The sequence below is a fragment of the Hyla sarda genome, chromosome 13 (genome assembly GCF_029499605.1).
Source record: "Hyla sarda isolate aHylSar1 chromosome 13, aHylSar1.hap1, whole genome shotgun sequence".
NCBI classification, from domain to species: Eukaryota; Metazoa; Chordata; class Amphibia; order Anura; family Hylidae; genus Hyla; species Hyla sarda.
Genome location: NC_079201.1, coordinates 32,337,375 through 32,360,309, shown reverse-complemented (window position 1 = coordinate 32,360,309; position 22,935 = coordinate 32,337,375). Strand labels below are relative to the sequence as shown.

Sequence of the window (22,935 nt, the reverse complement as noted above, 5' to 3'; positions counted from 1 at the left end):
GTCACGCCCCCTGTCATAGATATGAATGGAGGGGGCGTGGTGTGACATCAGGAACCATTACTTTGGTTTTAAACTGCTGCTCTTCTCTGCTATTTTTGATATACATTAGGGCTGCAAGATTTGGTGGAAATGTGCGATTGGGAATATGGAGGTAAATATTGCGGTTTCGGTATGCAATTGCAATATAATAAACAAATGGTAAAATCCCCCTATTTCATATAGTCATTCCCTTCATTTCATAATATAAAATAAGGGGAATTGGCTATATGAAATGAGGGGGAATGGTTATATAAGGAGGCTATAAGAGGGGAACGGCTAGATGAGGGGTAATATAGGCTATAGGAGGGGGAACAGCTATATGTAGGGGAATGGTCTTATAAGGGGAAACAGCTGTATGGGGAGAATTGCTGTATAAGGGGGAAGGCTATATGAAATTCATATAGCCATTCTTCTCATATAGCCAATCCCTTCATATAACTCATTCCCCCTTACACAGTTATTCCCCTCATTTAGCCAATCTATTCCCCTCTATGTCATGTTCATTGATTTCAATATGAAATGGAGAGGAATAAGGAAGGAAGTATTGAAATATGAGCAACAGCTACAGACTTATTAAAGGGGTACTCCACCCCTAGACATCTTATCCACTATCCAAAGGATAGGGGATAAGATGTCTGATCGCGGGGGTCCTGCCGCTGGGGACCCCTGCAATATAGCATGCGGCACCCACCTGTTTCTGCTCCGGAAGCGCTGGATGGTCTGGGTCCCGACCACGGGAACAGAAGTTCGTGACGTCACGACTCCGCCCTCGTGTGACGTCATGCCCCGTCCCCTCATTGCATGTCTGGGAGGGGGCATGACGGCCGAAACAGGTGGGTGCCGCATGCTATACTGCGGGAGTCCCCAGTGGCGGGACCCCCGCGATCAGACATGTTATCCCCTATCCTTTGGATAGGGGATAAGATGTCTAGGGGTGGAGTACCCCTTTAAATACTGGAGGAAGTATATTGAACTGTTGGCAGATGTCACCGTGTTAACTGTTACATGTTTATTGACATGTTCTCAGTTATCAAACGGAAAATGGAAAAGGACCTCATTCATCCAGGCGCTGCCGGTTAGGTCATCAGGTGCACAAAATGATGCAATGTATACCTTGGAATATTGTATACATGAAAGTTTATTAAAAAATAATAAACAACATACAGATTACGCGTTTCGAGGGTGACTCCCCTCTTCCTCAGATCAGGTGTGCACACCTGATCTGAGGAAGAGGGGAGTCACCCTCGAAACGCGTAATCTGTATGTTGTTTATTATTTTTTAATAAACTTTCATGTATACAATATTCCAAGGTATACATTGCATCATTTTGTGCACCTGATGACCTAACCGGCAGCGCCTGGATGAATGAGGTCCTTTTCCATTTTCCGTTTGATGACTACGTCAGGACGTATGTGCCTGTGACCTCCGGCTTGCAGCCCTCCTTTGGACATCAGTGAGTACCCCTATTTGGGGTGATATGCGTTACTTCTATTTACATCTGGTGAGCAGCCACCTACAAGTGCCGTGGGTTTCTCCCACATTTACACTTGCTGTTTGTGTTTAAGGGTAATACACGAGGCGCCGTTCCCCGGTCTTTTTTCTTTCTATTTATTTCATGTTCTCAGTTAGGATGTCATTTTATCTCGTCTGATATTCTCCATGTTTGATCTGATGTTATACATGATGTTTTCTGTATGTCCCAAGTACTCAAGTGTTAGCAAATGTATCCCCCATCCACAGGAAAAAAGGCCTGATTGTGGGGGTCCCCTGAATCTCCCTGAGCAAGGAATGCATGGTCGACATGCATTTTCCATGGGAATACCAGAGATACATGAGTACAGAGCTTGATCATCTCCAGGGCTTCAATAGAGAATGAATGGAGGCGGCGTGTCTACCCCGTACACAGGGAAATTTGGGGTACCCCACACAATGAGACACTTATCATGTATCCCTTGGATAAGTTTGCAAATGCTAGAATCCCCTTTAAGACTTCCACAACACTGGAATGCTTATTATTTTGCTGCATGCTGACACTTCTGTAGCACTTAGTACCCCAGGGCATGCGAAACTCAGCCTAAATGCAATAATTATATAAACTTTCTCACTTTATTTTCCATCTCCACGTTGATTTTCTGCAACAGTCTCTGCCAGTCTTGCTCCTGAGCACCCACTTTACAAAGCAGATCCTGTATCATTCCGCTTAGGTGTTCTGTGGTGGCATCAAAAAGTGTGCGACTCACTTTACTTTCCAGTGCACGCTTGTCTGCTTTCTGTCCAGTCAGGGTAAAAATAATCCGCATAAAATAAAGGTGAACAGTTAAAGATTAACACAAGTAGCGGAGCAAGGTAAGAAAGAAAGGTAGGAAAAGCATTACTACGGTTAATAAGTAACATATCAGCAATGCAAAACTAACACAATATAGATAAAAAAACAACTGCAACCTCACCACATCAATCTCTAGTCCAGTGGGTTCTTTGTCTACTTTGTTCTTGTCCAGATTCTCCACTGTCTGGTAAAGGATCTGTAGGAAATGTGAAGAATACTGTGAGAAAATGCTAAATGATGAGTATAAAGTGAAGCTCTATAAGGCTAGGTTTTCACATGGCTTTTTTAAGCCAAAACACCAACAAAAACGTCCATTCTACCGCATGGCGTCTTTTCTGTGAAAAAATGCTGTAGCCAGATGTTAGCTGCAAATCAATAGGGAACTGCAAAATGCCATATCCACTTGGAGTTTTTCAGTTTGGCATTTTTTTATCCTTTTGGAGTTTTTCAGCTATTTTGGGCTCCCTGGCAGTTTTTGAAAAACGACCTCATGTTGAGACTTTGGCGTTTTTTCAGGAAAATCTTGTGGTTTTTCTCCCATAGAGGTCTTTGGGAGTGAAAAAACGCAAAAAAAAAAAAAAAAAAGCCATGTGAGTTTTTACGGGCGGTTTTTATTCTTTATTTTTTTTTTACTTTAGCGATCCAAAAAAGGGATGGAGTTAGCTTTTTTTTTAATTACATTTTGTAGGTTACATGAAAAAAAATAAATAAATAAAAGATACAGTAGGGATGGAAATAATTGTAGGGAACGATATTTATATTTTTTAGAACAAAATGTTTATAAATTTTCAATCAGGGACCAAAAATGTAGCCGGCAAGATAAAATATGGATAAAGAGGATAAAAATGTTTATATATTTTTTTATTTTGTGAAACTTTTTAATAATAATGAGGGGCATTTACTAAGGGGTTTAGTCATTTTTTTCTGACTATTTTTGGCGCAAAATTGTCGCAATTGCGCCTACCCTATTTTCTGTGCGACTTTCTCTAGCAAGAGCTAGAAAGTCAATTTTTTTTTCCCGCTTAATTTACGCAAGTTTTCAGTTTTTACTTGCAGTGGTCAGGAATTTATTAACTGAGACAGTCGCAGTTGCGCAATAAACTGTCGCAACGGCCGTAAAAAATGACAAAATTTACTCCAGCTTCAACATGGAGCAGGAAAAGCTACTGCCGCCCGGGCTACGACATACTTTCTCCCCGCTACCCTCACTGCGCTACAGGGACACTGCAGTGATTTACATCCCCCCCTCTCACCTGCCAGCGCCACACAACTCCCATCTGTCTGCTGTTGCAAGAATACAAGCCCCAGCATGGCCTTACAGTGAGGACACGCTGGGAGTTGTAGTCTTGTAGCAGCGGGAGCTGAGCAGCGCGGGCGGGAGACAAGGGCTTTGGCTGTCAGGGCATGCTGGGTGTTGTAGTTTTGCAACAGCTGGAGGGCCACAGTTTGCAGACCACTGGTTTGTGGTCTGTAAACTGTAGTCCTCCAGCTGTTGCAAAACTAAACAGCTGAAGGGGATCGGCGAAGACGTTCACTTACCCTTCCGAGGCTCCAGCGACGATCGCTGACGGAGATCGTCGCGCGGCAGTGTCGTGCAGCGCTGGATCCTACGGAAGCCGGTAAGTTGCCCAAGCTTCCCAACCAGGGTGCCTCCAGATGTTGCAAGACTACAACTCCCAGCATGCCTGGACAGCCTTTGACTGTCCAGGCATCCTGGGACTTGTAGTTTTGCAACATCTGGAGGCAACCTGGTTGGGAAACACTGGCCTAAAACAGTGTTTCCCAATCAGGGTGCCTCCAGATGTTGCAAGACTACAAGTCCCAGGTTGGGAAACACTGTGCCCGGCCTCCGCCCCACCTTACTGTAAGGGCATGCTGGGAGTTGTAGTCCTGCAGCTGGGGGCAGGGGACAAGCTTGTCACTTGCCCACACATCTCCTGCACCACACAACTACAACTCCCAGCATGTCCTTACTGTAAGGGCATACTGGCAGTTGTAGTCGTGCGGGGCGGGAGATGTGTGAGCAGGTGATAATAAATGTACTAACCCATTTTTTTTTTTCTTCTCATTTCAGATCCGTGTATCCTGTGGACTCCTTCGGATTCGGTGGACTACTTCGATGACCAGCGTTTTTCTTTGTTTGATTTTAATAAAATGGTTAAAGAGGGCTTGTGGGGGAGTGTTTTTTGTAATAAAAAATTTTTAAAACGTGTTGTGTTTTTTCCTTACTTTACTAGACAGGCTTAGTAGTGGAAGTTGTCTTATAGACGGAGTCCATTACTAACCTGGGCTTAGCGTTAGCCACAAAAACAGCTAGCGCTAACCCCCTATTATTACCCCGGTACCCAACGCCACAGGGGTGCCGGGAAGAGCCGGTACCAACAGGCCTGGAACGTCAAAAATGGCGTTCCTGGGCCTAGGCGGTAACAGGCTGGCGTTATTTAGGCTGGGGAGGGCCAGTAACAATGGTCCTCGCCCACCCTGGTAACGTCAGGCTGTTACGGTTTGGTTGGTATTTGGCTGAGAATGAAAATAGGGGGGACCCTATGCGTGTTTTTTTTTTTTTTTTTTTTTTTTTTTTTTATAAATAATTAAATATATTAAAAAAACGCATAGGGTCCCCCTATATTTATTCTCAGCCAAATACCAACCAAACAGTAACAGCCTGACGTTACCAGGGTGGGCGAGGACCATTGTTACTGGCCCTCCCAAGCCTAAATAACGCCAGCCTGTTACCGCCTAGGCCCAGGAGCGCCATTTTTGACGCTCCGGGCCTGTTGGTACCGGCTCTTCCCGGCACCCCTGTGGGGTTAGCGCTAGCTGTTTTTGTGGCTAACGCTAAGCCCGGCTTAGTAATGGACTCTATAAGTCTATAAGACAGCTTCCACTACTAAGCCTGTCTAGTAAAGTAAAAAAAAAAAACACAACAGGTTTAAAAAAAAATTTATTACAAAAAAACACTCCCCCACAAGCCCTCGTTAACCATTTTATTAACATCAAGCAAAGAAAAACGCTGGTCGTCGAAGTAGTCCACCGAATCTGAAGGAGTTCACAGGATACACGGATCAGTAGAAGAAGTAACCAAAAAAAAAAAAAAAAAGTGTAAGTACATTTAGGGAGAAAAAAACTGTGTTAAAAAATATGTAATGAACACACACACACACACACACACACACACACACTAAACGCCGTTTACCACTTCCGAGCCATGACTACAATTTACAGTGATCCCTCAACTTACAATGGCCTCAACATACAATAGTTTCAACATACAATGGTCTTTTCTGGACCATCGTAGGTTGAAACCAGACTCAACATACAATGCTACAGACAGTCCAGATCTGAGAAAAGTGTCAATGGCTGGAAGAACCAACCAATCAAAATGGGCATTCACTGGTAAAAACCCCTGTATTACTGAAGTGTATGCACTGACTGGTGTCTGGTATTACATGTTCTGTACACTTTACCTGTATCAGGGTTAGCTGCTCTTTTGGACACCAGGTGAGGGCGACTCCATTACTTGTTTGGGACATTGCCTGTACTGTACAGGACCCCTGAAGACGCTCCTGTCCTCTACATAGACCAGTGTTTCCCAAGCAGGGTGGTCCCATCTTTTGCAAAACTACAACTCCCAGCATGCCCGGACAGCCTTTGGCTGTCCAGGCATGCTGGGAGTTATAGTTTTGCAACAGCTGGAGGCTCCCTGCTTGGGAAACACTGACATAGACAGTGATTTACAGCTCCCAGCAGATCTTTATTACTTTTATATATAAGGATTTGCTTTATTTATATTAGTTATCTACTTATTTTTCTTTGTCACTTTTTCCTATTTTTTGGATGACCTTTTGGTGCCTTTAGAACCAATTACCAGGTTTCCATAGAGTTCTGGTCTCAACATACAATGGTTTCAACTTACAATGGTCGTCCTGGAACCAATTAATATTGTAACTTGAGGGACCACTGTAGTTATTGAATTATTTAGATGTGGTGAAAAAGCTAAAAAAAACTCAAAAACAAAAGATCCAGAAGGAAACCAGCAGCCAAACCTATTCAGACAGCAGGAAAAAGGAACAGACTATTTTTTCTACTACATGATGTAAATTTCCCACTTTTGCCTATGTGTGCCAAATTTATTAATGCCGTGCAACAATTTAGTAAATTTGTCGCACATAGTCAAAAATGAAGTAGAAAAAAACAGGGTAAAAACCAGACTATATAGTAAAAGATTAGTAAATGCTCCTCAAAGTATTTTAATAATGTGTTTTATTTTTATCACTTTTCAACTTTATTGTTTTTATTTTCGCCACCCGTTGCTATCGTCCTTTATAATTTGGAGAAGTGGGTGGCCCGCCGTACTTCTCTGCAATCCCTGCTCTGAACTGTACTTGGCTGTGATGTGAAGTTCTCTTCACATTACAGATTCATATTTGGCGCTGAGAGTTGTGATTGGCCGGATGGTGCCGGCCAATCCCAACTCTCAGCGCCAAATGTGAATCTGTGATGTGAAGAGAACTTCACATCACAGCCAAGTACAGTGCCGGGCAGGGGACTGGAGAAGTGCAGCTGTTTATAAAGGACAATCGCAACGGGTATCAGGAGTGAAACCTGCTGTGATCTGTCTATTAGTGCAGGTACTACAGCTCCCAGCATGGAGCAGAGTGTGCTCTATGTTTGGAGCAGTAGTACCTGGAGTAAGAGACAGATCGCAGTTGGCATCACTCGACACCCGTTGCCATCGTCCTTTATATTCCTGAGATGTGGAGCGGGTCTCTGCAGCGCTTTGCATCTCTGATCTGTACTCCGGCCAGCCAGTGATGTGAATAGAAATTCACATCACTGATTCATATATGCGACTCAGAGCGGTGATTGGCTGGCACCATTCGGCCAATCACCGCTCTGAGCGGCAAATATGAATCAGCGATGTGAATTTTTATGCACATCACTGGCCGGCCGCAGCACAGATCAGAGATGCAGAGCGCTGCAGAGACCCACTCCACATCTCAGGAATATAAAGAACAATCGCAACAGGTGTCAGGAGTGACACCAGGGGGCAATCTGTCCGTAGTGCAGGTACTACAGCTCCCAGCATGGAACAGTCTGTTCCATGCTGGGAGTGGTAGTAGTACCTAAATGATGTCGAAAAAAAATAAAAATAAAGTTGAAACGTAGTAAAGATAAAACACATTATTAAGATACATTATTAATAAAAAGTTTTGCAAAATGAATAAAAAATATTATTTTTACAATGACATGGCCCCTTTATACATTTTTAATATTGTCGGCTACATTTTTATGTCCTTGGAGTCCGCTCTGCTCGGGGCCGCACCGCCTCTCTCTGCTTATGTAGAACAGCTGATTAGCACACAGGGCTCGCCTGCCTGCGGTGGCCCTGTGTAGCACTCCTGCACGCCAGCTGTAGCACTCCTGCGTGTCAGCTGCACGATGTAAGCAGAGGCGGTGCGGCCTGAAGCAGAGCGGACTCCAGGCTCCACCTCTCCAACTGATGCCTGACTGCCGCAGCAATTATAAAATTGGTAAGTATAAAACAGCCGAATTTATTGATAAAGGTATGCCAAGAATATGCTTGTGAAGCCCTAGTGCACTGTGTGTGGAGCTTCACAAGAGTATTCTTGGTGACAGTTGTACTTTAAGGTCACACCCATCTGACTGATTTCCTGAATTGTCAGACAAACTATAAACCCTCAGGAATGGAAGGGAATATCAATAAACTGTAAACAGGCATGTGATCAGGGCACCCTATGCTTTTTAAAGATAACACATCTAATTTGGGGGCAACTTTGTCCATGCGATAAACAACTGAGAAGAAACTAGCATTTTCTGCAAATGGTTTCGGTATTTGGATGGCGGTGCCTGGCAGTCACTTATTTCCCTTTCTTTTAGATAAAACATAAAACAGATAAAACAGAGTGCTAAGTGAAAACAGAATGTTAGAAATCTTTGCTAACTTATGGGGAAAAAAAGTTAAATCTTTCTCATAGTCTTCATTGAGGACAAAGGAGACATGCTGCTGCCACTAGGAGGCTAAGGAAGTGACTCCTCCTGAGCAGGATATGCCCGCACACTGGAACTGAGATGATCAGTTTATGCCAGAGCAGAAGTCAAGTGAGGAGTCCGAGAAAAGGAAATGAAAGGAACCCCGCCAACTGAAAAACTACCAAGCAGAGAAACAAAAAAATGGGTGGATGTTGTGTCCCCCAATGAAGACTATGAGAAAGTGATCTTACGGGGAGTACAAAAAAAATTCTCTTTTCTCGTTTGTTTCATTGGGGGGCACAGAAGTCAAAATCAGCAAGCACTGATGCAAAAGGGAAGACCCAGTAGAGAATGACTTTCTGGAAGGCAAACATGCCCAAGAAGCTCCCGTAAAGTCTAGTAAGAGTGGACAGGGTAGTCTCGCACTCACAACAAGCAACTGCAGTGTTGTCAGAAAAGCTCTGGAGGACACGGTTGGCCAAGAAACCAGAAACCTCATGCAGGAAACTGCTAGAGAAAACCGTCAGGAGGCAGAAGAAAGGCAGCATGAAGCCTACTAAGACCAGAGGAATGACATCCTAGTGAAAGGAGAAGGAAGGTGGATAATCAGGCACTTAACCACAGAGTAACCAGAGCCCCAGGGTTGCAGATGCAACTGGAAAAAAAACAGCAGGAACAGGCATCAGATGGACATGTGAAGAATGAAGATATGGGCAACCTGGAAAGCAGAAGAACTAATGTCTCCACTCCTTGCAGAGTGCAAGGAGTAGAGGTCTTCATTGAGGAAGACTTGTGTTCCCGACAGTGGTTTAGTGGCACTGTACAGTCTGCAAACAAAGGACTGGATTGCCCCATGGCAGAAGAGCAAGGGAAAGACTGTAGAATGCATATGACATTTTTATGGTCTGCACAGCATCAGGAGAAGCAGCTAGTGGCCCGAAGAATTAAATTTAGGCTGAGATCTGTGAGGGCTTAGTCCTGCTTAGTATTGGAATTCAGGTGGGTTTAGGCAAGGGAGACTGGCAGAATTGTAAACATGTGGGTAGAGAAATACCATCATGATGCATAGATTACAGAGACTAGTCTACTGGATCAAGTAGGGGCCAGAACCTTCAGGAGTGGAGGAGGAAAGAACCCCCGGGAGTACATGGATAGGCCAGGTCCGGGAGATAGGCCAGGTCCAGGAGAACAGCTCCAAAAGACGGGAAAAGATTTTAGGAAGGGTCTGACTCTGCCAGATCAAGGGGCAGGAGAAAAAAGGACACATCAGCACTGTATCCATGAGAAGAACCTGACACCACAGAGGGTTCTGATAGAAGGACTACCAAAAAGGCAAACCAGTCATGGGCCAGTACAATAGTAAATCATGGAAAGGAAGTGGGTTATGAAAAAGCACTGAACTGTTCGCCTCAGCCAAGGTCTGACAAGGGCCGGTGGCCCCAGCAAAGGCCTTAGGCCAAGAAATCTGCAAAAAAGGAATTGACAGACAGAAAACTCCATAGAGAGGGGAGCAGGAAATAAAGAAGAGGAACAGTTTAGGGGGTGCCTCACCTAGGAATCATACAAGGGTAAATAAAAAGACAAACGGGCCAAGAAGGTTAATAGCAGGAAAAGAACTCCCAACCTCCTGCATGCCGGTCCAATGCACTAACCATTAAGCTATATAGCCTAGGTAGAGGACACCCCCCAGATGGAAGCATGCTGCACTAGCCAGAGCAGAGAACCTGCAGAAAGACATTGTTTTGGAGTGGAAGAGCAAACTCCACATACATACATACATACATACATACAGGTATATATAGATAGATAAAGACATATATTACACCATTGGGGAGAGAAAAAGACTGTTGGAGGGCCCATTGCAGTACTGTAAACACAACCAAAGAGAAACAGGGGGGGTCTGTATCAACATTACAATACTCCATAGCAAGAAGGAAAAAGAACTGAAGATGCTGAATGGAACTGCAAGAAAGTCAGACAGCCCTAAGTCGGAACTGCCTAGCCGCCCCAGCTATACAATACAACAAAAGGACTAAGTCTTCTGAAGATCAATATAGCTGCTATCTGAGTAGGTACTTAGTAGAGCAGGTACTCGGTATGTAAGGAGGCAATGAAATCAGTCTCAGAGAATTCCCGTAAAACTAGAAGTAAAAGAGGGCCTAGGAATAAAGCACCATGGCTGTACCTAAAACCTGACGACAACTTTGCTTCAGGAGACAAGGTAGGATGCAGGAATTAAAGCACTGACTGGATAGGTAGCAGATTAAAACCCTGCTGTAGCTGAAGTAGTAGTAGTAGTAGTAGAAGTGCCACATGTCTGTGGCAGTGTGGAGGTAATGTGGAGAGTTTCGCAGTGCCTTGGCGAGCATCTCTAGTACAAAAGGATAGACTATTGCCAAAACTCCACCCACAACATTAAGGAGCTGGTGCTGTCATTAGTCAGCTAAAAAGAAAAAAGCCGAGGACAAGGACAGGATAAGAAAACAATTTGCTAAGTAAAGTCAGGTACCCAAAATAGCAGACCGCTCGGTACTGAGAAACAGTCAATACCACTGGGGGCCAAAAAATAGTGGTGCTGTAGCTTGGTAGTGTCACCCTGTTTAGAATCAGAATAGAGACACACAAAAACACAGAATGGCAACTGGTAATGTGACTAAAACTGAAGCATGTCGGCCACACGTGGCAGTGTGCTAGAAAGGGAATAACACAATGACATAGCCTAAGGGCAGGTAATCTGACTGAGGCACAAAACGGCAGTGATACCCTAAAGCAAAGGCCAAAATAAGGGAAACACTAGTACACTGCCTAGAAGCAGATGATGCCAGTGAACCTGCATCATGGCCAGTACACCCAGTCAGGAACCAAGCAAAACAAACATGCTTACTGGAAACATGCAATATGGCTGGCCGAATTATGACACCATATAGCTGAAGTCCAGGCCGTAAGGTCACATAAATACACCATCTGGGATAGGGTAATGTGACTGGAGTGGTAGCATAGTTGTGAGACCCAGGGGCAGAGCCAGACCTTGAATAATGCAATTACACCGCCAGGGGATGGTTAAAGGGGTGCTCTGGGAAGTTAAGAAAAATAAAAATGCCCCAAAGCCACCACTGTTCTGTGTTCCATGTAGTTACCCATGTGATTTTGCTAGCTCCTGTGACCCCTGTTGTCTCCTGAATATTCTTTTTCCTTGCTTGCAGCCCAGACTACAACTCCCAGCAGTCAGAGCAGCTGTTTAATGGCTGCCAGCCAATTGCTTTTACTATCTGTGTGCAAGACAGAAATCACATGGTGTTTGTCTTCAAGGAGGGTGGGGGATAGTCTCGGTGAGGGCTTTACACAAAGACAAGGTGGATCTGATAATGACGTCTTTTTCTCACTCCCTGCATGTAAGTGACAGCTGAAGGAGGGAAACTGCTCTATATAGCTAATGAATGATATTTAGACAAATAAATAGGTTGGTGAGAGGGAAAGGATGGGCTATGGTTTTAGCTCCTCGGAGTACCCCTTTAAGGTGACTGATGGGGACACCCTGCAGCAGAAAGTCCGGCTCTGTGTAACACGAATACACACCAAGAGGACAGGTAATGTAAAAGATGCTGTGCTTAGATGATTACATCTGCAGCACAAAGCCCAGCTCTATGTAACACAAATACACTGCAAGGGAAGGGCAATGTGGCTGCTGCTGTACCTACAGTAGATGGTAACACCCTGCAGCAAAAAGCACGACTATGTGTAACACAAATACACTGCCAGGTGATGGGTTCTGTATCATGATGGTGACACCCTGAGGAAGAGGGCAGGGAAGAAATCTGGAAGGAATTTTTCCACTTATGGGGCAGTAGGCATCTGCCTTACGGAGGTTTTTGCCTTCCACTGGATCAACACAGTAGGGTTTCAGGTTGAACTTTGTCTTTTTTCAACCTTACAAACTATGTAACTATGTAAATATGCCCATAGCCATTGCCACTATTGCCTCTTGAAAACGCTGTGGCAGCGGTGAAACATGTAGAGGCTGGTAAAAGAGATGCATTTTAAGCGATAACTGACAGGCCAAAGTTTAGTGCGGTCACTGCAGGACCGTAAGAGATATCCAGGGAGTCATTACTCCCAATACTATTATATTTGGACTGATTGGCCAATCAGTGATCAGTTTTAATAATCTTTTTTGTTGGAAGTAAATGATTTTACATGACACAATAAAAGTGAAGTTTTACGGGTTATATATTGAGTTTTTTTTTTTACCCCGGACCACGGTCCAGGGGTTTGGAGATTTATTATTGTGGGTCCCCCCTTTTTGCCCAAGGGCAAGTTTGTTTAAATATGTAACACCCTGTAGCAGAAGGCTAGGCTCTGAGTGACAAGGTTATGGCAATAAGCAAAAGGTAATGTCACTAATTTCGAAATATGCCAGTGACACCATGTAAAAGAGGACTGGGCAACAATCATGCTGCCAGAGGACAGGCAATGAGACCGTTTTTGTATTTTTCTTATGAGAAACCAGTGATCAATGATGAAGATCAGTGTGTGCAGTGCTATAGGTCCCTATGGGAGCTATAACACTGCAAAAAAAAAGTGAAAAAAAAAAGGGAATAAAGATCATTTAACAACAATGTAACAGGTACTGCTCTATCCCCGTAACCCGGCTTCCGTGCTGCAGACCGGCAGGGTGGCGTTCCCTTCCACGTGCAATAGTAGAAAACGGAAGATGTCCAGCACCAGGAAGGCAGGTAAAAACTTGTTTATTGAGGTACAAAAGTAACAAACAGCATATCAAGGAGCGTAGAGCCTACGCGTTTCAGGCTGAAGAGCCCTTAGTCATGGCATAAAAACTTTACAGCACTGTGTTCTTATATAGTAAAATGCATTAGAATCACATGATCTGAGCAGCAAAGTAGTGGATCATCTAAAAAATGCGGCATGGAGTTACTCACAAACCAATAGGATTATGATACATCTATAGAGATGGCATACAATACACAGGTATAAAGGATAACCACAAGATTCAGTTACACTGGTACTTATATTGTCATGAGCAATATTGAGATCTGGTTAAATAGAAGGACCGTATTTACTGATTACTTCTATTATTAAAACGTTAGTATAAGGTCTTGTCTCAAATTTAACCCTTGTGGTTCTCTCGTGCCTAGCATGAATATCCAGAATGATTCCCTATTGAGAACCATTCTTCTAAAGTCCCCACCCCGTCTCGGTTTCCTAACCCTTTCTATGCCCATGATCTGTAATGTATTCATGTTGCCTCCATGAACATCCCTAAAATGCCTGGACAACGCAGAAATATTACTATTAAAAGACAAAGTATTTTTTGCATCAGATATGTGCCTGCGTATCCTAGTTTTCAGGGAGTTCATGGTACAACCAACATACTGGCATTGGCATGTTGTGCAGGACGCTAGATAAACTACATTTTTTGTATTACAATTTACATAATCCCTCAAAACAAAGGTTTTGGTATTTGAATATGATTTAAATTCCTTATTGACCTGCATGTAACTGCAAGTGAGGCAGACATTGTGCCCACATTTCCAGTTACCCGCATGAAGCAACCAATTTGTACCAGTATGTTTGTTATCAGTACTGCTAAACATACTGGGTGATAGGATAGATCCCAAAGAGGGACCTCTTTTGGACACCATCTTGAAATTGTCCTGTAAAAGATTATACAAAACCGTGTCTTGATGCAATATAGGTAAATTCTTTTCAATGATATTCCTGATTTTGTGAAATTGTTTGCTGTACTGTGTGATGAAGAAAGGGGGATGAGCCCCATCCTGTCTCCTTGTAGAATCCTTATCTTGGGTATCATGTGCAATAAGATCCAGTCTATCTAGATTGGCCGCTCTATTTCTTGCCTTATTAAGTGTCTCCGGGTGATATCCTCTTTCCCGTAATTTGTTAAAGAGTAGGTCCGATTCATGTATGAATGTTTCTTGTTTGCTACAATTGCGTCTTAATCTGCACCATTCCCCATAGGGGATGTTGCGGAGAACATGTTGGGGATGGCATGATGTGGCTTGTAGTATAGAATTCCCTGTATTCTCCTTTCTATAGGGGGCCGCCACAATCCTATTATTATCCACAGAGAAACATACATCCAAGAAGGGTATGCTTTCCTGTGAAAAATTGTAGGTGAAGGAAAGGTTCAGTTTGTTATCATTAATGTATTGTACAAACTCTTGTATTGTATGCCATCTCTATAGATGTATCATAATCCTATTGGTTTGTGAGTAACTCCATGCCGCATTTTTTAGATGATCCACTACTTTGCTGCTCAGATCATGTGATTCTAATGCATTTTACTATATAAGAACACAGTGCTGTAAAGTTTTTATGCCATGACTAAGGGCTCTTCAGCCTGAAACGCGTAGGCTCTACGCTCCTTGATATGCTGTTTGTTACTTTTGTACCTCAATAAACAAGTTTTTACCTGCCTTCCTGGTGCTGGACATCTTCCGTTTTCTACTATTGCACGTGGAAGGGAACGCCACCCTGCCGGTCTGCAGCACGGAAGCCGGGTTACGGGGATAGAGCAGTACCTGTTACATTGTTGTCCATGAACTGGCGCTACCTGCTCTCCCCGACAAGAGGACAACGCTGACTGTAACTATGGAACAGCATATGACGGAACCGGTGGATGCGGTGGAGGACCTGGAACCAAATGCCATGGTTGCCCCTATAACAGATAGGGCAGAAAAAATCAGGTCAGTCTTTTCTTCCAACCTGGGGAATCTGACTCCCACTGCTCCACAAGATCTTATTCTTTTAATGCGGCAATTGGAAAATCTACAAATAAAGGAACTCAAGACATGGTGGGATTTCCAAACACTGAGTACCTATCATGAGAAACTTATGATACCAAGGGGACTGAGGCTAAAAAAACGACCTACCAAAGTCTTTTCACAACAATTCCAAAATAAGTGGGATACAGCTTTATCCGAGTGCTCTCAAAAATTGATTTCCTACATTATGGAGGAAGAAGCGCTGGAGCTAAAAGCTGTCGAAAATGAAATGCAAGATGTGAAAAGTAAACTTAAACCATTTCAAAACAATGACAACTATAAGGTACTAGAATCAAAAGTTACACAAAAAACCATAGAATTGGAAAATAAAATTATGGACATTAAAAAAGGAAAATTTAACCGAGACACCCTTGATTATCAGAAGGATGAAATATACACATGGGCTATGCACAAAGCATCGGACTATGAACACAATGTACCTAAATCCATTTTGAGAAATGGGAACAAAAAGAGGAGTTACCGAAAGAAAAACCGCAAAGTGAAACGCAGAGTGAGTTTTTCCGATGTGGATAGCGCCCAGGAAATATCCTCATCAAATGAAAGCCTGTCCACTTCGTCCCGGAAATTCATTCCAACTACACCTGGTGTTAATTGTGAGCAATTGGGGTTTCGCCACGCAAACGCACACGGAGAGGAGGAAGGAAGCGTGGATGCAAGCGGTTATGCCCTCCGGTCCAAAACTCCGCACAAAAAGTGAGTGAAACTGTATTGAATCTCTCTGCATCTATTATCACCTCTGCACAATCATCTGCCCTCAGTAAGGGACTGAATTATGTTCCAACGTGTGACTTTAACCTGTTCGCTACTATACTGGATGTAAACAGGTGGGCACGGAAACTGACTTTGCACAAACATTTTTCTCTTATACCGAAATCTACAAGACACGAACCGGACACGGTCACTTACAGTGACGACACACATATGTATGAAGGTGTAGTTACCAATGATGTTGATACGTATGTTGATTTTGCTGATCAGAGAAATATACTTACATTAAGAGCATTGAATATTGAATCGTCTAGTTTTTGTGATGAGGGACAAGGAATTATTACCTGTAATAGGGATTTTTATCCTGTAGCATCACGCCCTCCTGCTCTGGACAGATTTCAGGAACTAGTGGAAAAGGATTTAGTGGAACTACACGAAGAGGTTAAAAGTAGAAATAATACACATGGTTCCAATCTGTCCAGAGCAGAGAAAGCAGCCATACAGGAATTAAAGAACAACAAAAATGTGATCATCCGTAATTCGGATAAGGGGGGATGTATAGTGGTTTTAGATGTGGGTTTGTATGAGAAATTAAATATGAACATGTTATCAGACCAATCCACATATAGGCAGCTTAAAAGTGACCCTACAAGTAGCTGTCAGGCTGCACTAAACAGAATATTGGAGGAAGGTATCCAAATGGGTATCTTAGATAACAAAATGAAAGAATACTTGATGGTCAGGAATCCTGTCACCCCAGTCTTCCACTCTCTCCCCAAGGTCCACAAAGGGGTTTTTCCACCTCCCCTACGCCCTATTGTGGCAGGTATTGGATCCCTTGGGGAGAGACTGGGAGACTGGGTTGACAGCTATTTGCAACCCCTCACTAAGGTCACACCCAGCTATATTAGGGATACTAAACACGTCTTACAAGTAATGGAGGGTATCAGGTGGAATCCCGCATGTGCATGGGCCACGTGTGATGTGGTCTCCCTTTATCCATCCATTCCCTGGCCAGAGGGTATCAGAGCTTTGGCCAAACATATGGACACATACAGTCGATACTCCCCTGGTTTGAAGGAATTTATTTTAATGGCCACGGAATTTTTGCTGAAAAACAATTACTTTATGTTTGATGGCCGCTTTTTTCTTCAAACCAGGGGAGCATCAATGGGGGCTAAATACTCCCCATCCTTTGCCAATATTTTTATGAGTCAGTGGGAAGAGGAGGTGATTTTCTCAAACAGTAATCCATACCAAAAACAGATCAAATGGATGGGGAGATATATTGATGATCTCATTTTTGTGTGGGAAGGCTCGGAATTGGAGTTTAAAGAGTTTGTACAATACATTAATGATAACAAACTGAACCTTTCCTTCACCTACAATTTTTCACAGGAAAGCATACCCTTCTTGGATGTATGTTTCTCTGTGGATAATAATAGGATTGTGGCGGCCCCCTATAGAAAGGAGAATACAGGGAATTCTATACTACAAGCCACATCATGCCATCCCCAACATGTTCTCCGCAACATCCCCTATGGGGAATGGTGCAGATTAAGACGCAATTGTAGCAAACAAGAAACATTCATACATGAATCGGACCTACTCTTTAACAAATTACGGGAAAGAGGATATCACCCGGAGACACTTAATAAGGCAAGAAATAGAGCGGCCAATCTAGATAGACTGGATCTTATTGCACATGATACCCAGGATAAGGATTCTACAAGGAGACAGGATGGGGCTCATCCCCCTTTCTTCATCACACAGTACAGCAAACAATTTCACAAAATCAGGAATATCATTGAAAAGAATTTACCTATATTGCATCAAGACACGGTTTTGTATAATCTTTTACAGGACAATTTCAAGATGGTGTCCAAAAGAGGTCCCTCTTTGGGATCTATCCTATCACCCAGTATGTTTAGCAGTACTGATAACAAACATACTGGTACAAATTGGTTGCTTCATGCGGGTAACTGGAAATGTGGGCACAATGTCTGCCTCACTTGCAGTTACATGCAGGTCAATAAGGAATTTAAATCATATTCAAATACCAAAACCTTTGTTTTGAGGGATTATGTAAATTGTAATACAAAAAATGTAGTTTATCTAGCGTCCTGCACAACATGCCAATGCCAGTATGTTGGTTGTACCATGAACTCCCTGAAAACTAGGATACGCAGGCACATATCTGATGCAAAAAATACTTTGTCTTTTAATAGTAATATTTCTGCGTTGTCCAGGCATTTTAGGGATGTTCATGGAGGCAACATGAATACATTACAGATCATGGGCATAGAAAGGGTTAGGAAACCGAGACGGGGTGGGGACTTTAGAAGAATGGTTCTCAATAGGGAATCATTCTGGATATTCATGCTAGGCACGAGAGAACCACAAGGGTTAAATTTGAGACAAGACCTTATACTAACGTTTTAATAATAGAAGTAATCAGTAAATACGGTCCTTCTATTTAACCAGATCTCAATATTGCTCATGACAATATAAGTACCAGTGTAACTGAATCTTGTGGTTATCCTTTATACCTGTGTATTGTATGCCATCTCTATAGATGTATCATAATCCTATTGGTTTGTGAGTAACTCCATGCCGCATTTTTTAGATGATCCACTACTTTGCTGCTCAGATCATGTGATTCTAATGCATTTTACTATATAAGAACACAGTGCTGTAAAGTTTTTATGCCATGACTAAGGGCTCTTCAGCCTGAAACGCGTAGGCTCTACGCTCCTTGATATGCTGTTTGTTACTTTTGTACCTCAATAAACAAGTTTTTACCTGCCTTCCTGGTGCTGGACATCTTCCGTTTTCTACTATTGCACGTGGAAGGGAACGCCACCCTGCCGGTCTGCAGCACGGAAGCCGGGTTACGGGGATAGAGCAGTACCTGTTACATTGTTGTCCATGAACTGGCGCTACCTGCTCTCCCCGACAAGAGGACAACGCTGACTGTAACTATGGAACAGCATATGACGGAACCGGTGGATGCGGTGGAGGACCTGGAACCAAATGCCATGGTTGCCCCTATAACAGATAGGGCAGAAAAAATCAGGTCAGTCTTTTCTTCCAACCTGGGGAATCTGACTCCCACTGCTCCACAAGATCTTATTCTTTTAATGCGGCAATTGGAAAATCTACAAATAAAGGAACTCAAGACATGGTGGGATTTCCAAACACTGAGTACCTATCATGAGAAACTTATGATACCAAGGGGACTGAGGCTAAAAAAACGACCTACCAAAGTCTTTTCACAACAATTCCAAAATAAGTGGGATACAGCTTTATCCGAGTGCTCTCAAAAATTGATTTCCTACATTATGGAGGAAGAAGCGCTGGAGCTAAAAGCTGTCGAAAATGAAATGCAAGATGTGAAAAGTAAACTTAAACCATTTCAAAACAATGACAACTATAAGGTACTAGAATCAAAAGTTACACAAAAAACCATAGAATTGGAAAATAAAATTATGGACATTAAAAAAGGAAAATTTAACCGAGACACCCTTGATTATCAGAAGGATGAAATATACACATGGGCTATGCACAAAGCATCGGACTATGAACACAATGTACCTAAATCCATTTTGAGAAATGGGAACAAAAAGAGGAGTTACCGAAAGAAAAACCGCAAAGTGAAACGCAGAGTGAGTTTTTCCGATGTGGATAGCGCCCAGGAAATATCCTCATCAAATGAAAGCCTGTCCACTTCGTCCCGGAAATTCATTCCAACTACACCTGGTGTTAATTGTGAGCAATTGGGGTTTCGCCACGCAAACGCACACGGAGAGGAGGAAGGAAGCGTGGATGCAAGCGGTTATGCCCTCCGGTCCAAAACTCCGCACAAAAAGTGAGTGAAACTGTATTGAATCTCTCTGCATCTATTATCACCTCTGCACAATCATCTGCCCTCAGTAAGGGACTGAATTATGTTCCAACGTGTGACTTTAACCTGTTCGCTACTATACTGGATGTAAACAGGTGGGCACGGAAACTGACTTTGCACAAACATTTTTCTCTTATACCGAAATCTACAAGACACGAACCGGACACGGTCACTTACAGTGACGACACACATATGTATGAAGGTGTAGTTACCAATGATGTTGATACGTATGTTGATTTTGCTGATCAGAGAAATATACTTACATTAAGAGCATTGAATATTGAATCGTCTAGTTTTTGTGATGAGGGACAAGGAATTATTACCTGTAATAGGGATTTTTATCCTGTAGCATCACGCCCTCCTGCTCTGGACAGATTTCAGGAACTAGTGGAAAAGGATTTAGTGGAACTACACGAAGAGGTTAAAAGTAGAAATAATACACATGGTTCCAATCTGTCCAGAGCAGAGAAAGCAGCCATACAGGAATTAAAGAACAACAAAAATGTGATCATCCGTAATTCGGATAAGGGGGGGATGTATAGTGGTTTTAGATGTGGGTTTGTATGAGAAATTAAATATGAACATGTTATCAGACCAATCCACATATAGGCAGCTTAAAAGTGACCCTACAAGTAGCTGTCAGGCTGCACTAAACAGAATATTGGAGGAAGGTATCCAAATGGGTATCTTAGATAACAAAATGAAAGAATACTTGATGGTCAGGAATCCTGTCACCCCAGTCTTCCACTCTCTCCCCAAGGTCCACAAAGGGGTTTTTCCACCTCCCCTACGCCCTATTGTGGCAGGTATTGGATCCCTTGGGGAGAGACTGGGAGACTGGGTTGACAGCTATTTGCAACCCCTCACTAAGGTCACACCCAGCTATATTAGGGATACTAAACACGTCTTACAAGTAATGGAGGGTATCAGGTGGAATCCCGCATGTGCATGGGCCACGTGTGATGTGGTCTCCCTTTATCCATCCATTCCCTGGCCAGAGGGTATCAGAGCTTTGGCCAAACATATGGACACATACAGTCGATACTCCCCTGGTTTGAAGGAATTTATTTTAATGGCCACGGAATTTTTGCTGAAAAACAATTACTTTATGTTTGATGGCCGCTTTTTTCTTCAAACCAGGGGAGCATCAATGGGGGCTAAATACTCCCCATCCTTTGCCAATATTTTTATGAGTCAGTGGGAAGAGGAGGTGATTTTCTCAAACAGTAATCCATACCAAAAACAGATCAAATGGATGGGGAGATATATTGATGATCTCATTTTTGTGTGGGAAGGCTCGGAATTGGAGTTTAAAGAGTTTGTACAATACATTAATGATAACAAACTGAACCTTTCCTTCACCTACAATTTTTCACAGGAAAGCATACCCTTCTTGGATGTATGTTTCTCTGTGGATAATAATAGGATTGTGGCGGCCCCCTATAGAAAGGAGAATACAGGGAATTCTATACTACAAGCCACATCATGCCATCCCCAACATGTTCTCCGCAACATCCCCTATGGGGAATGGTGCAGATTAAGACGCAATTGTAGCAAACAAGAAACATTCATACATGAATCGGACCTACTCTTTAACAAATTACGGGAAAGAGGATATCACCCGGAGACACTTAATAAGGCAAGAAATAGAGCGGCCAATCTAGATAGACTGGATCTTATTGCACATGATACCCAAGATAAGGATTCTACAAGGAGACAGGATGGGGCTCATCCCCCTTTCTTCATCACACAGTACAGCAAACAATTTCACAAAATCAGGAATATCATTGAAAAGAATTTACCTATATTGCATCAAGACACGGTTTTGTATAATCTTTTACAGGACAATTTCAAGATGGTGTCCAAAAGAGGTCCCTCTTTGGGATCTATCCTATCACCCAGTATGTTTAGCAGTACTGATAACAAACATACTGGTACAAATTGGTTGCTTCATGCGGGTAACTGGAAATGTGGGCACAATGTCTGCCTCACTTGCAGTTACATGCAGGTCAATAAGGAATTTAAATCATATTCAAATACCAAAACCTTTGTTTTGAGGGATTATGTAAATTGTAATACAAAAAATGTAGTTTATCTAGCGTCCTGCACAACATGCCAATGCCAGTATGTTGGTTGTACCATGAACTCCCTGAAAACTAGGATACGCAGGCACATATCTGATGCAAAAAATACTTTGTCTTTTAATAGTAATATTTCTGCGTTGTCCAGGCATTTTAGGGATGTTCATGGAGGCAACATGAATACATTACAGATCATGGGCATAGAAAGGGTTAGGAAACCGAGACGGGGTGGGGACTTTAGAAGAATGGTTCTCAATAGGGAATCATTCTGGATATTCATGCTAGGCACGAGAGAACCACAAGGGTTAAATTTGAGACAAGACCTTATACTAACGTTTTAATAATAGAAGTAATCAGTAAATACGGTCCTTCTATTTAACCAGATCTCAATATTGCTCATGACAATATAAGTACCAGTGTAACTGAATCTTGTGGTTATCCTTTATACCTGTGTATTGTATGCCATCTCTATAGATGTATCATAATCCTATTGGTTTGTGAGTAACTCCATGCCGCATTTTTTAGATGATCCACTACTTTGCTGCTCAGATCATGTGATTCTAATGCATTTTACTATATAAGAACACAGTGCTGTAAAGTTTTTATGCCATGACTAAGGGCTCTTCAGCCTGAAACGCGTAGGCTCTACGCTCCTTGATATGCTGTTTGTTACTTTTGTACCTCAATAAACAAGTTTTTACCTGCCTTCCTGGTGCTGGACATCTTCCGTTTTCTAAAGATCATTTAACTCCTCCCCTATTAAAAGTTTGAATCACCCCCCTTTTCCAATAAAAAAAAAAAAAAAACACAGTGTAAATAAAAATAAAAATATATGGTATCACCGCGTGCGGAAATGTCCGAATTATAAAAATATATCATTAATTAAACCGCTCGGTCAATGGCGTGCGCGCAAAAAAATTCCAAAGTCCAAAATAGTGCATTTTTGGTCACTTTTTATATAATTTAAAAATAAATAAAAAGCGATCAATAAGTCCTATCAATGCAAAAATGGTACCGTTAAAAACTTCAGATCACGGCGCAAAAAATTAACCCTCATA

General features: G+C 42.6%; 1 protein-coding gene across 3 annotated transcripts in view; it reads right to left on the bottom strand.

The window, feature by feature from the left end:
• Positions 1-22,935, bottom strand: part of QRICH2 (glutamine rich 2) — a 109,228-nt gene that overhangs the window by 23,881 nt on the left and 62,412 nt on the right. For all 3 annotated transcript variants that reach the window (XM_056549842.1, XM_056549843.1, XM_056549844.1), the window contains 2 exons: positions 2,488-2,562; positions 2,146-2,310 (listed from right to left, as the gene is read on the bottom strand). In XM_056549842.1, coding sequence (XP_056405817.1) covers positions 2,146-2,310; positions 2,488-2,562 — 240 coding nt within the window. The remainder of the gene's footprint in view (positions 1-2,145; positions 2,311-2,487; positions 2,563-22,935) is intronic.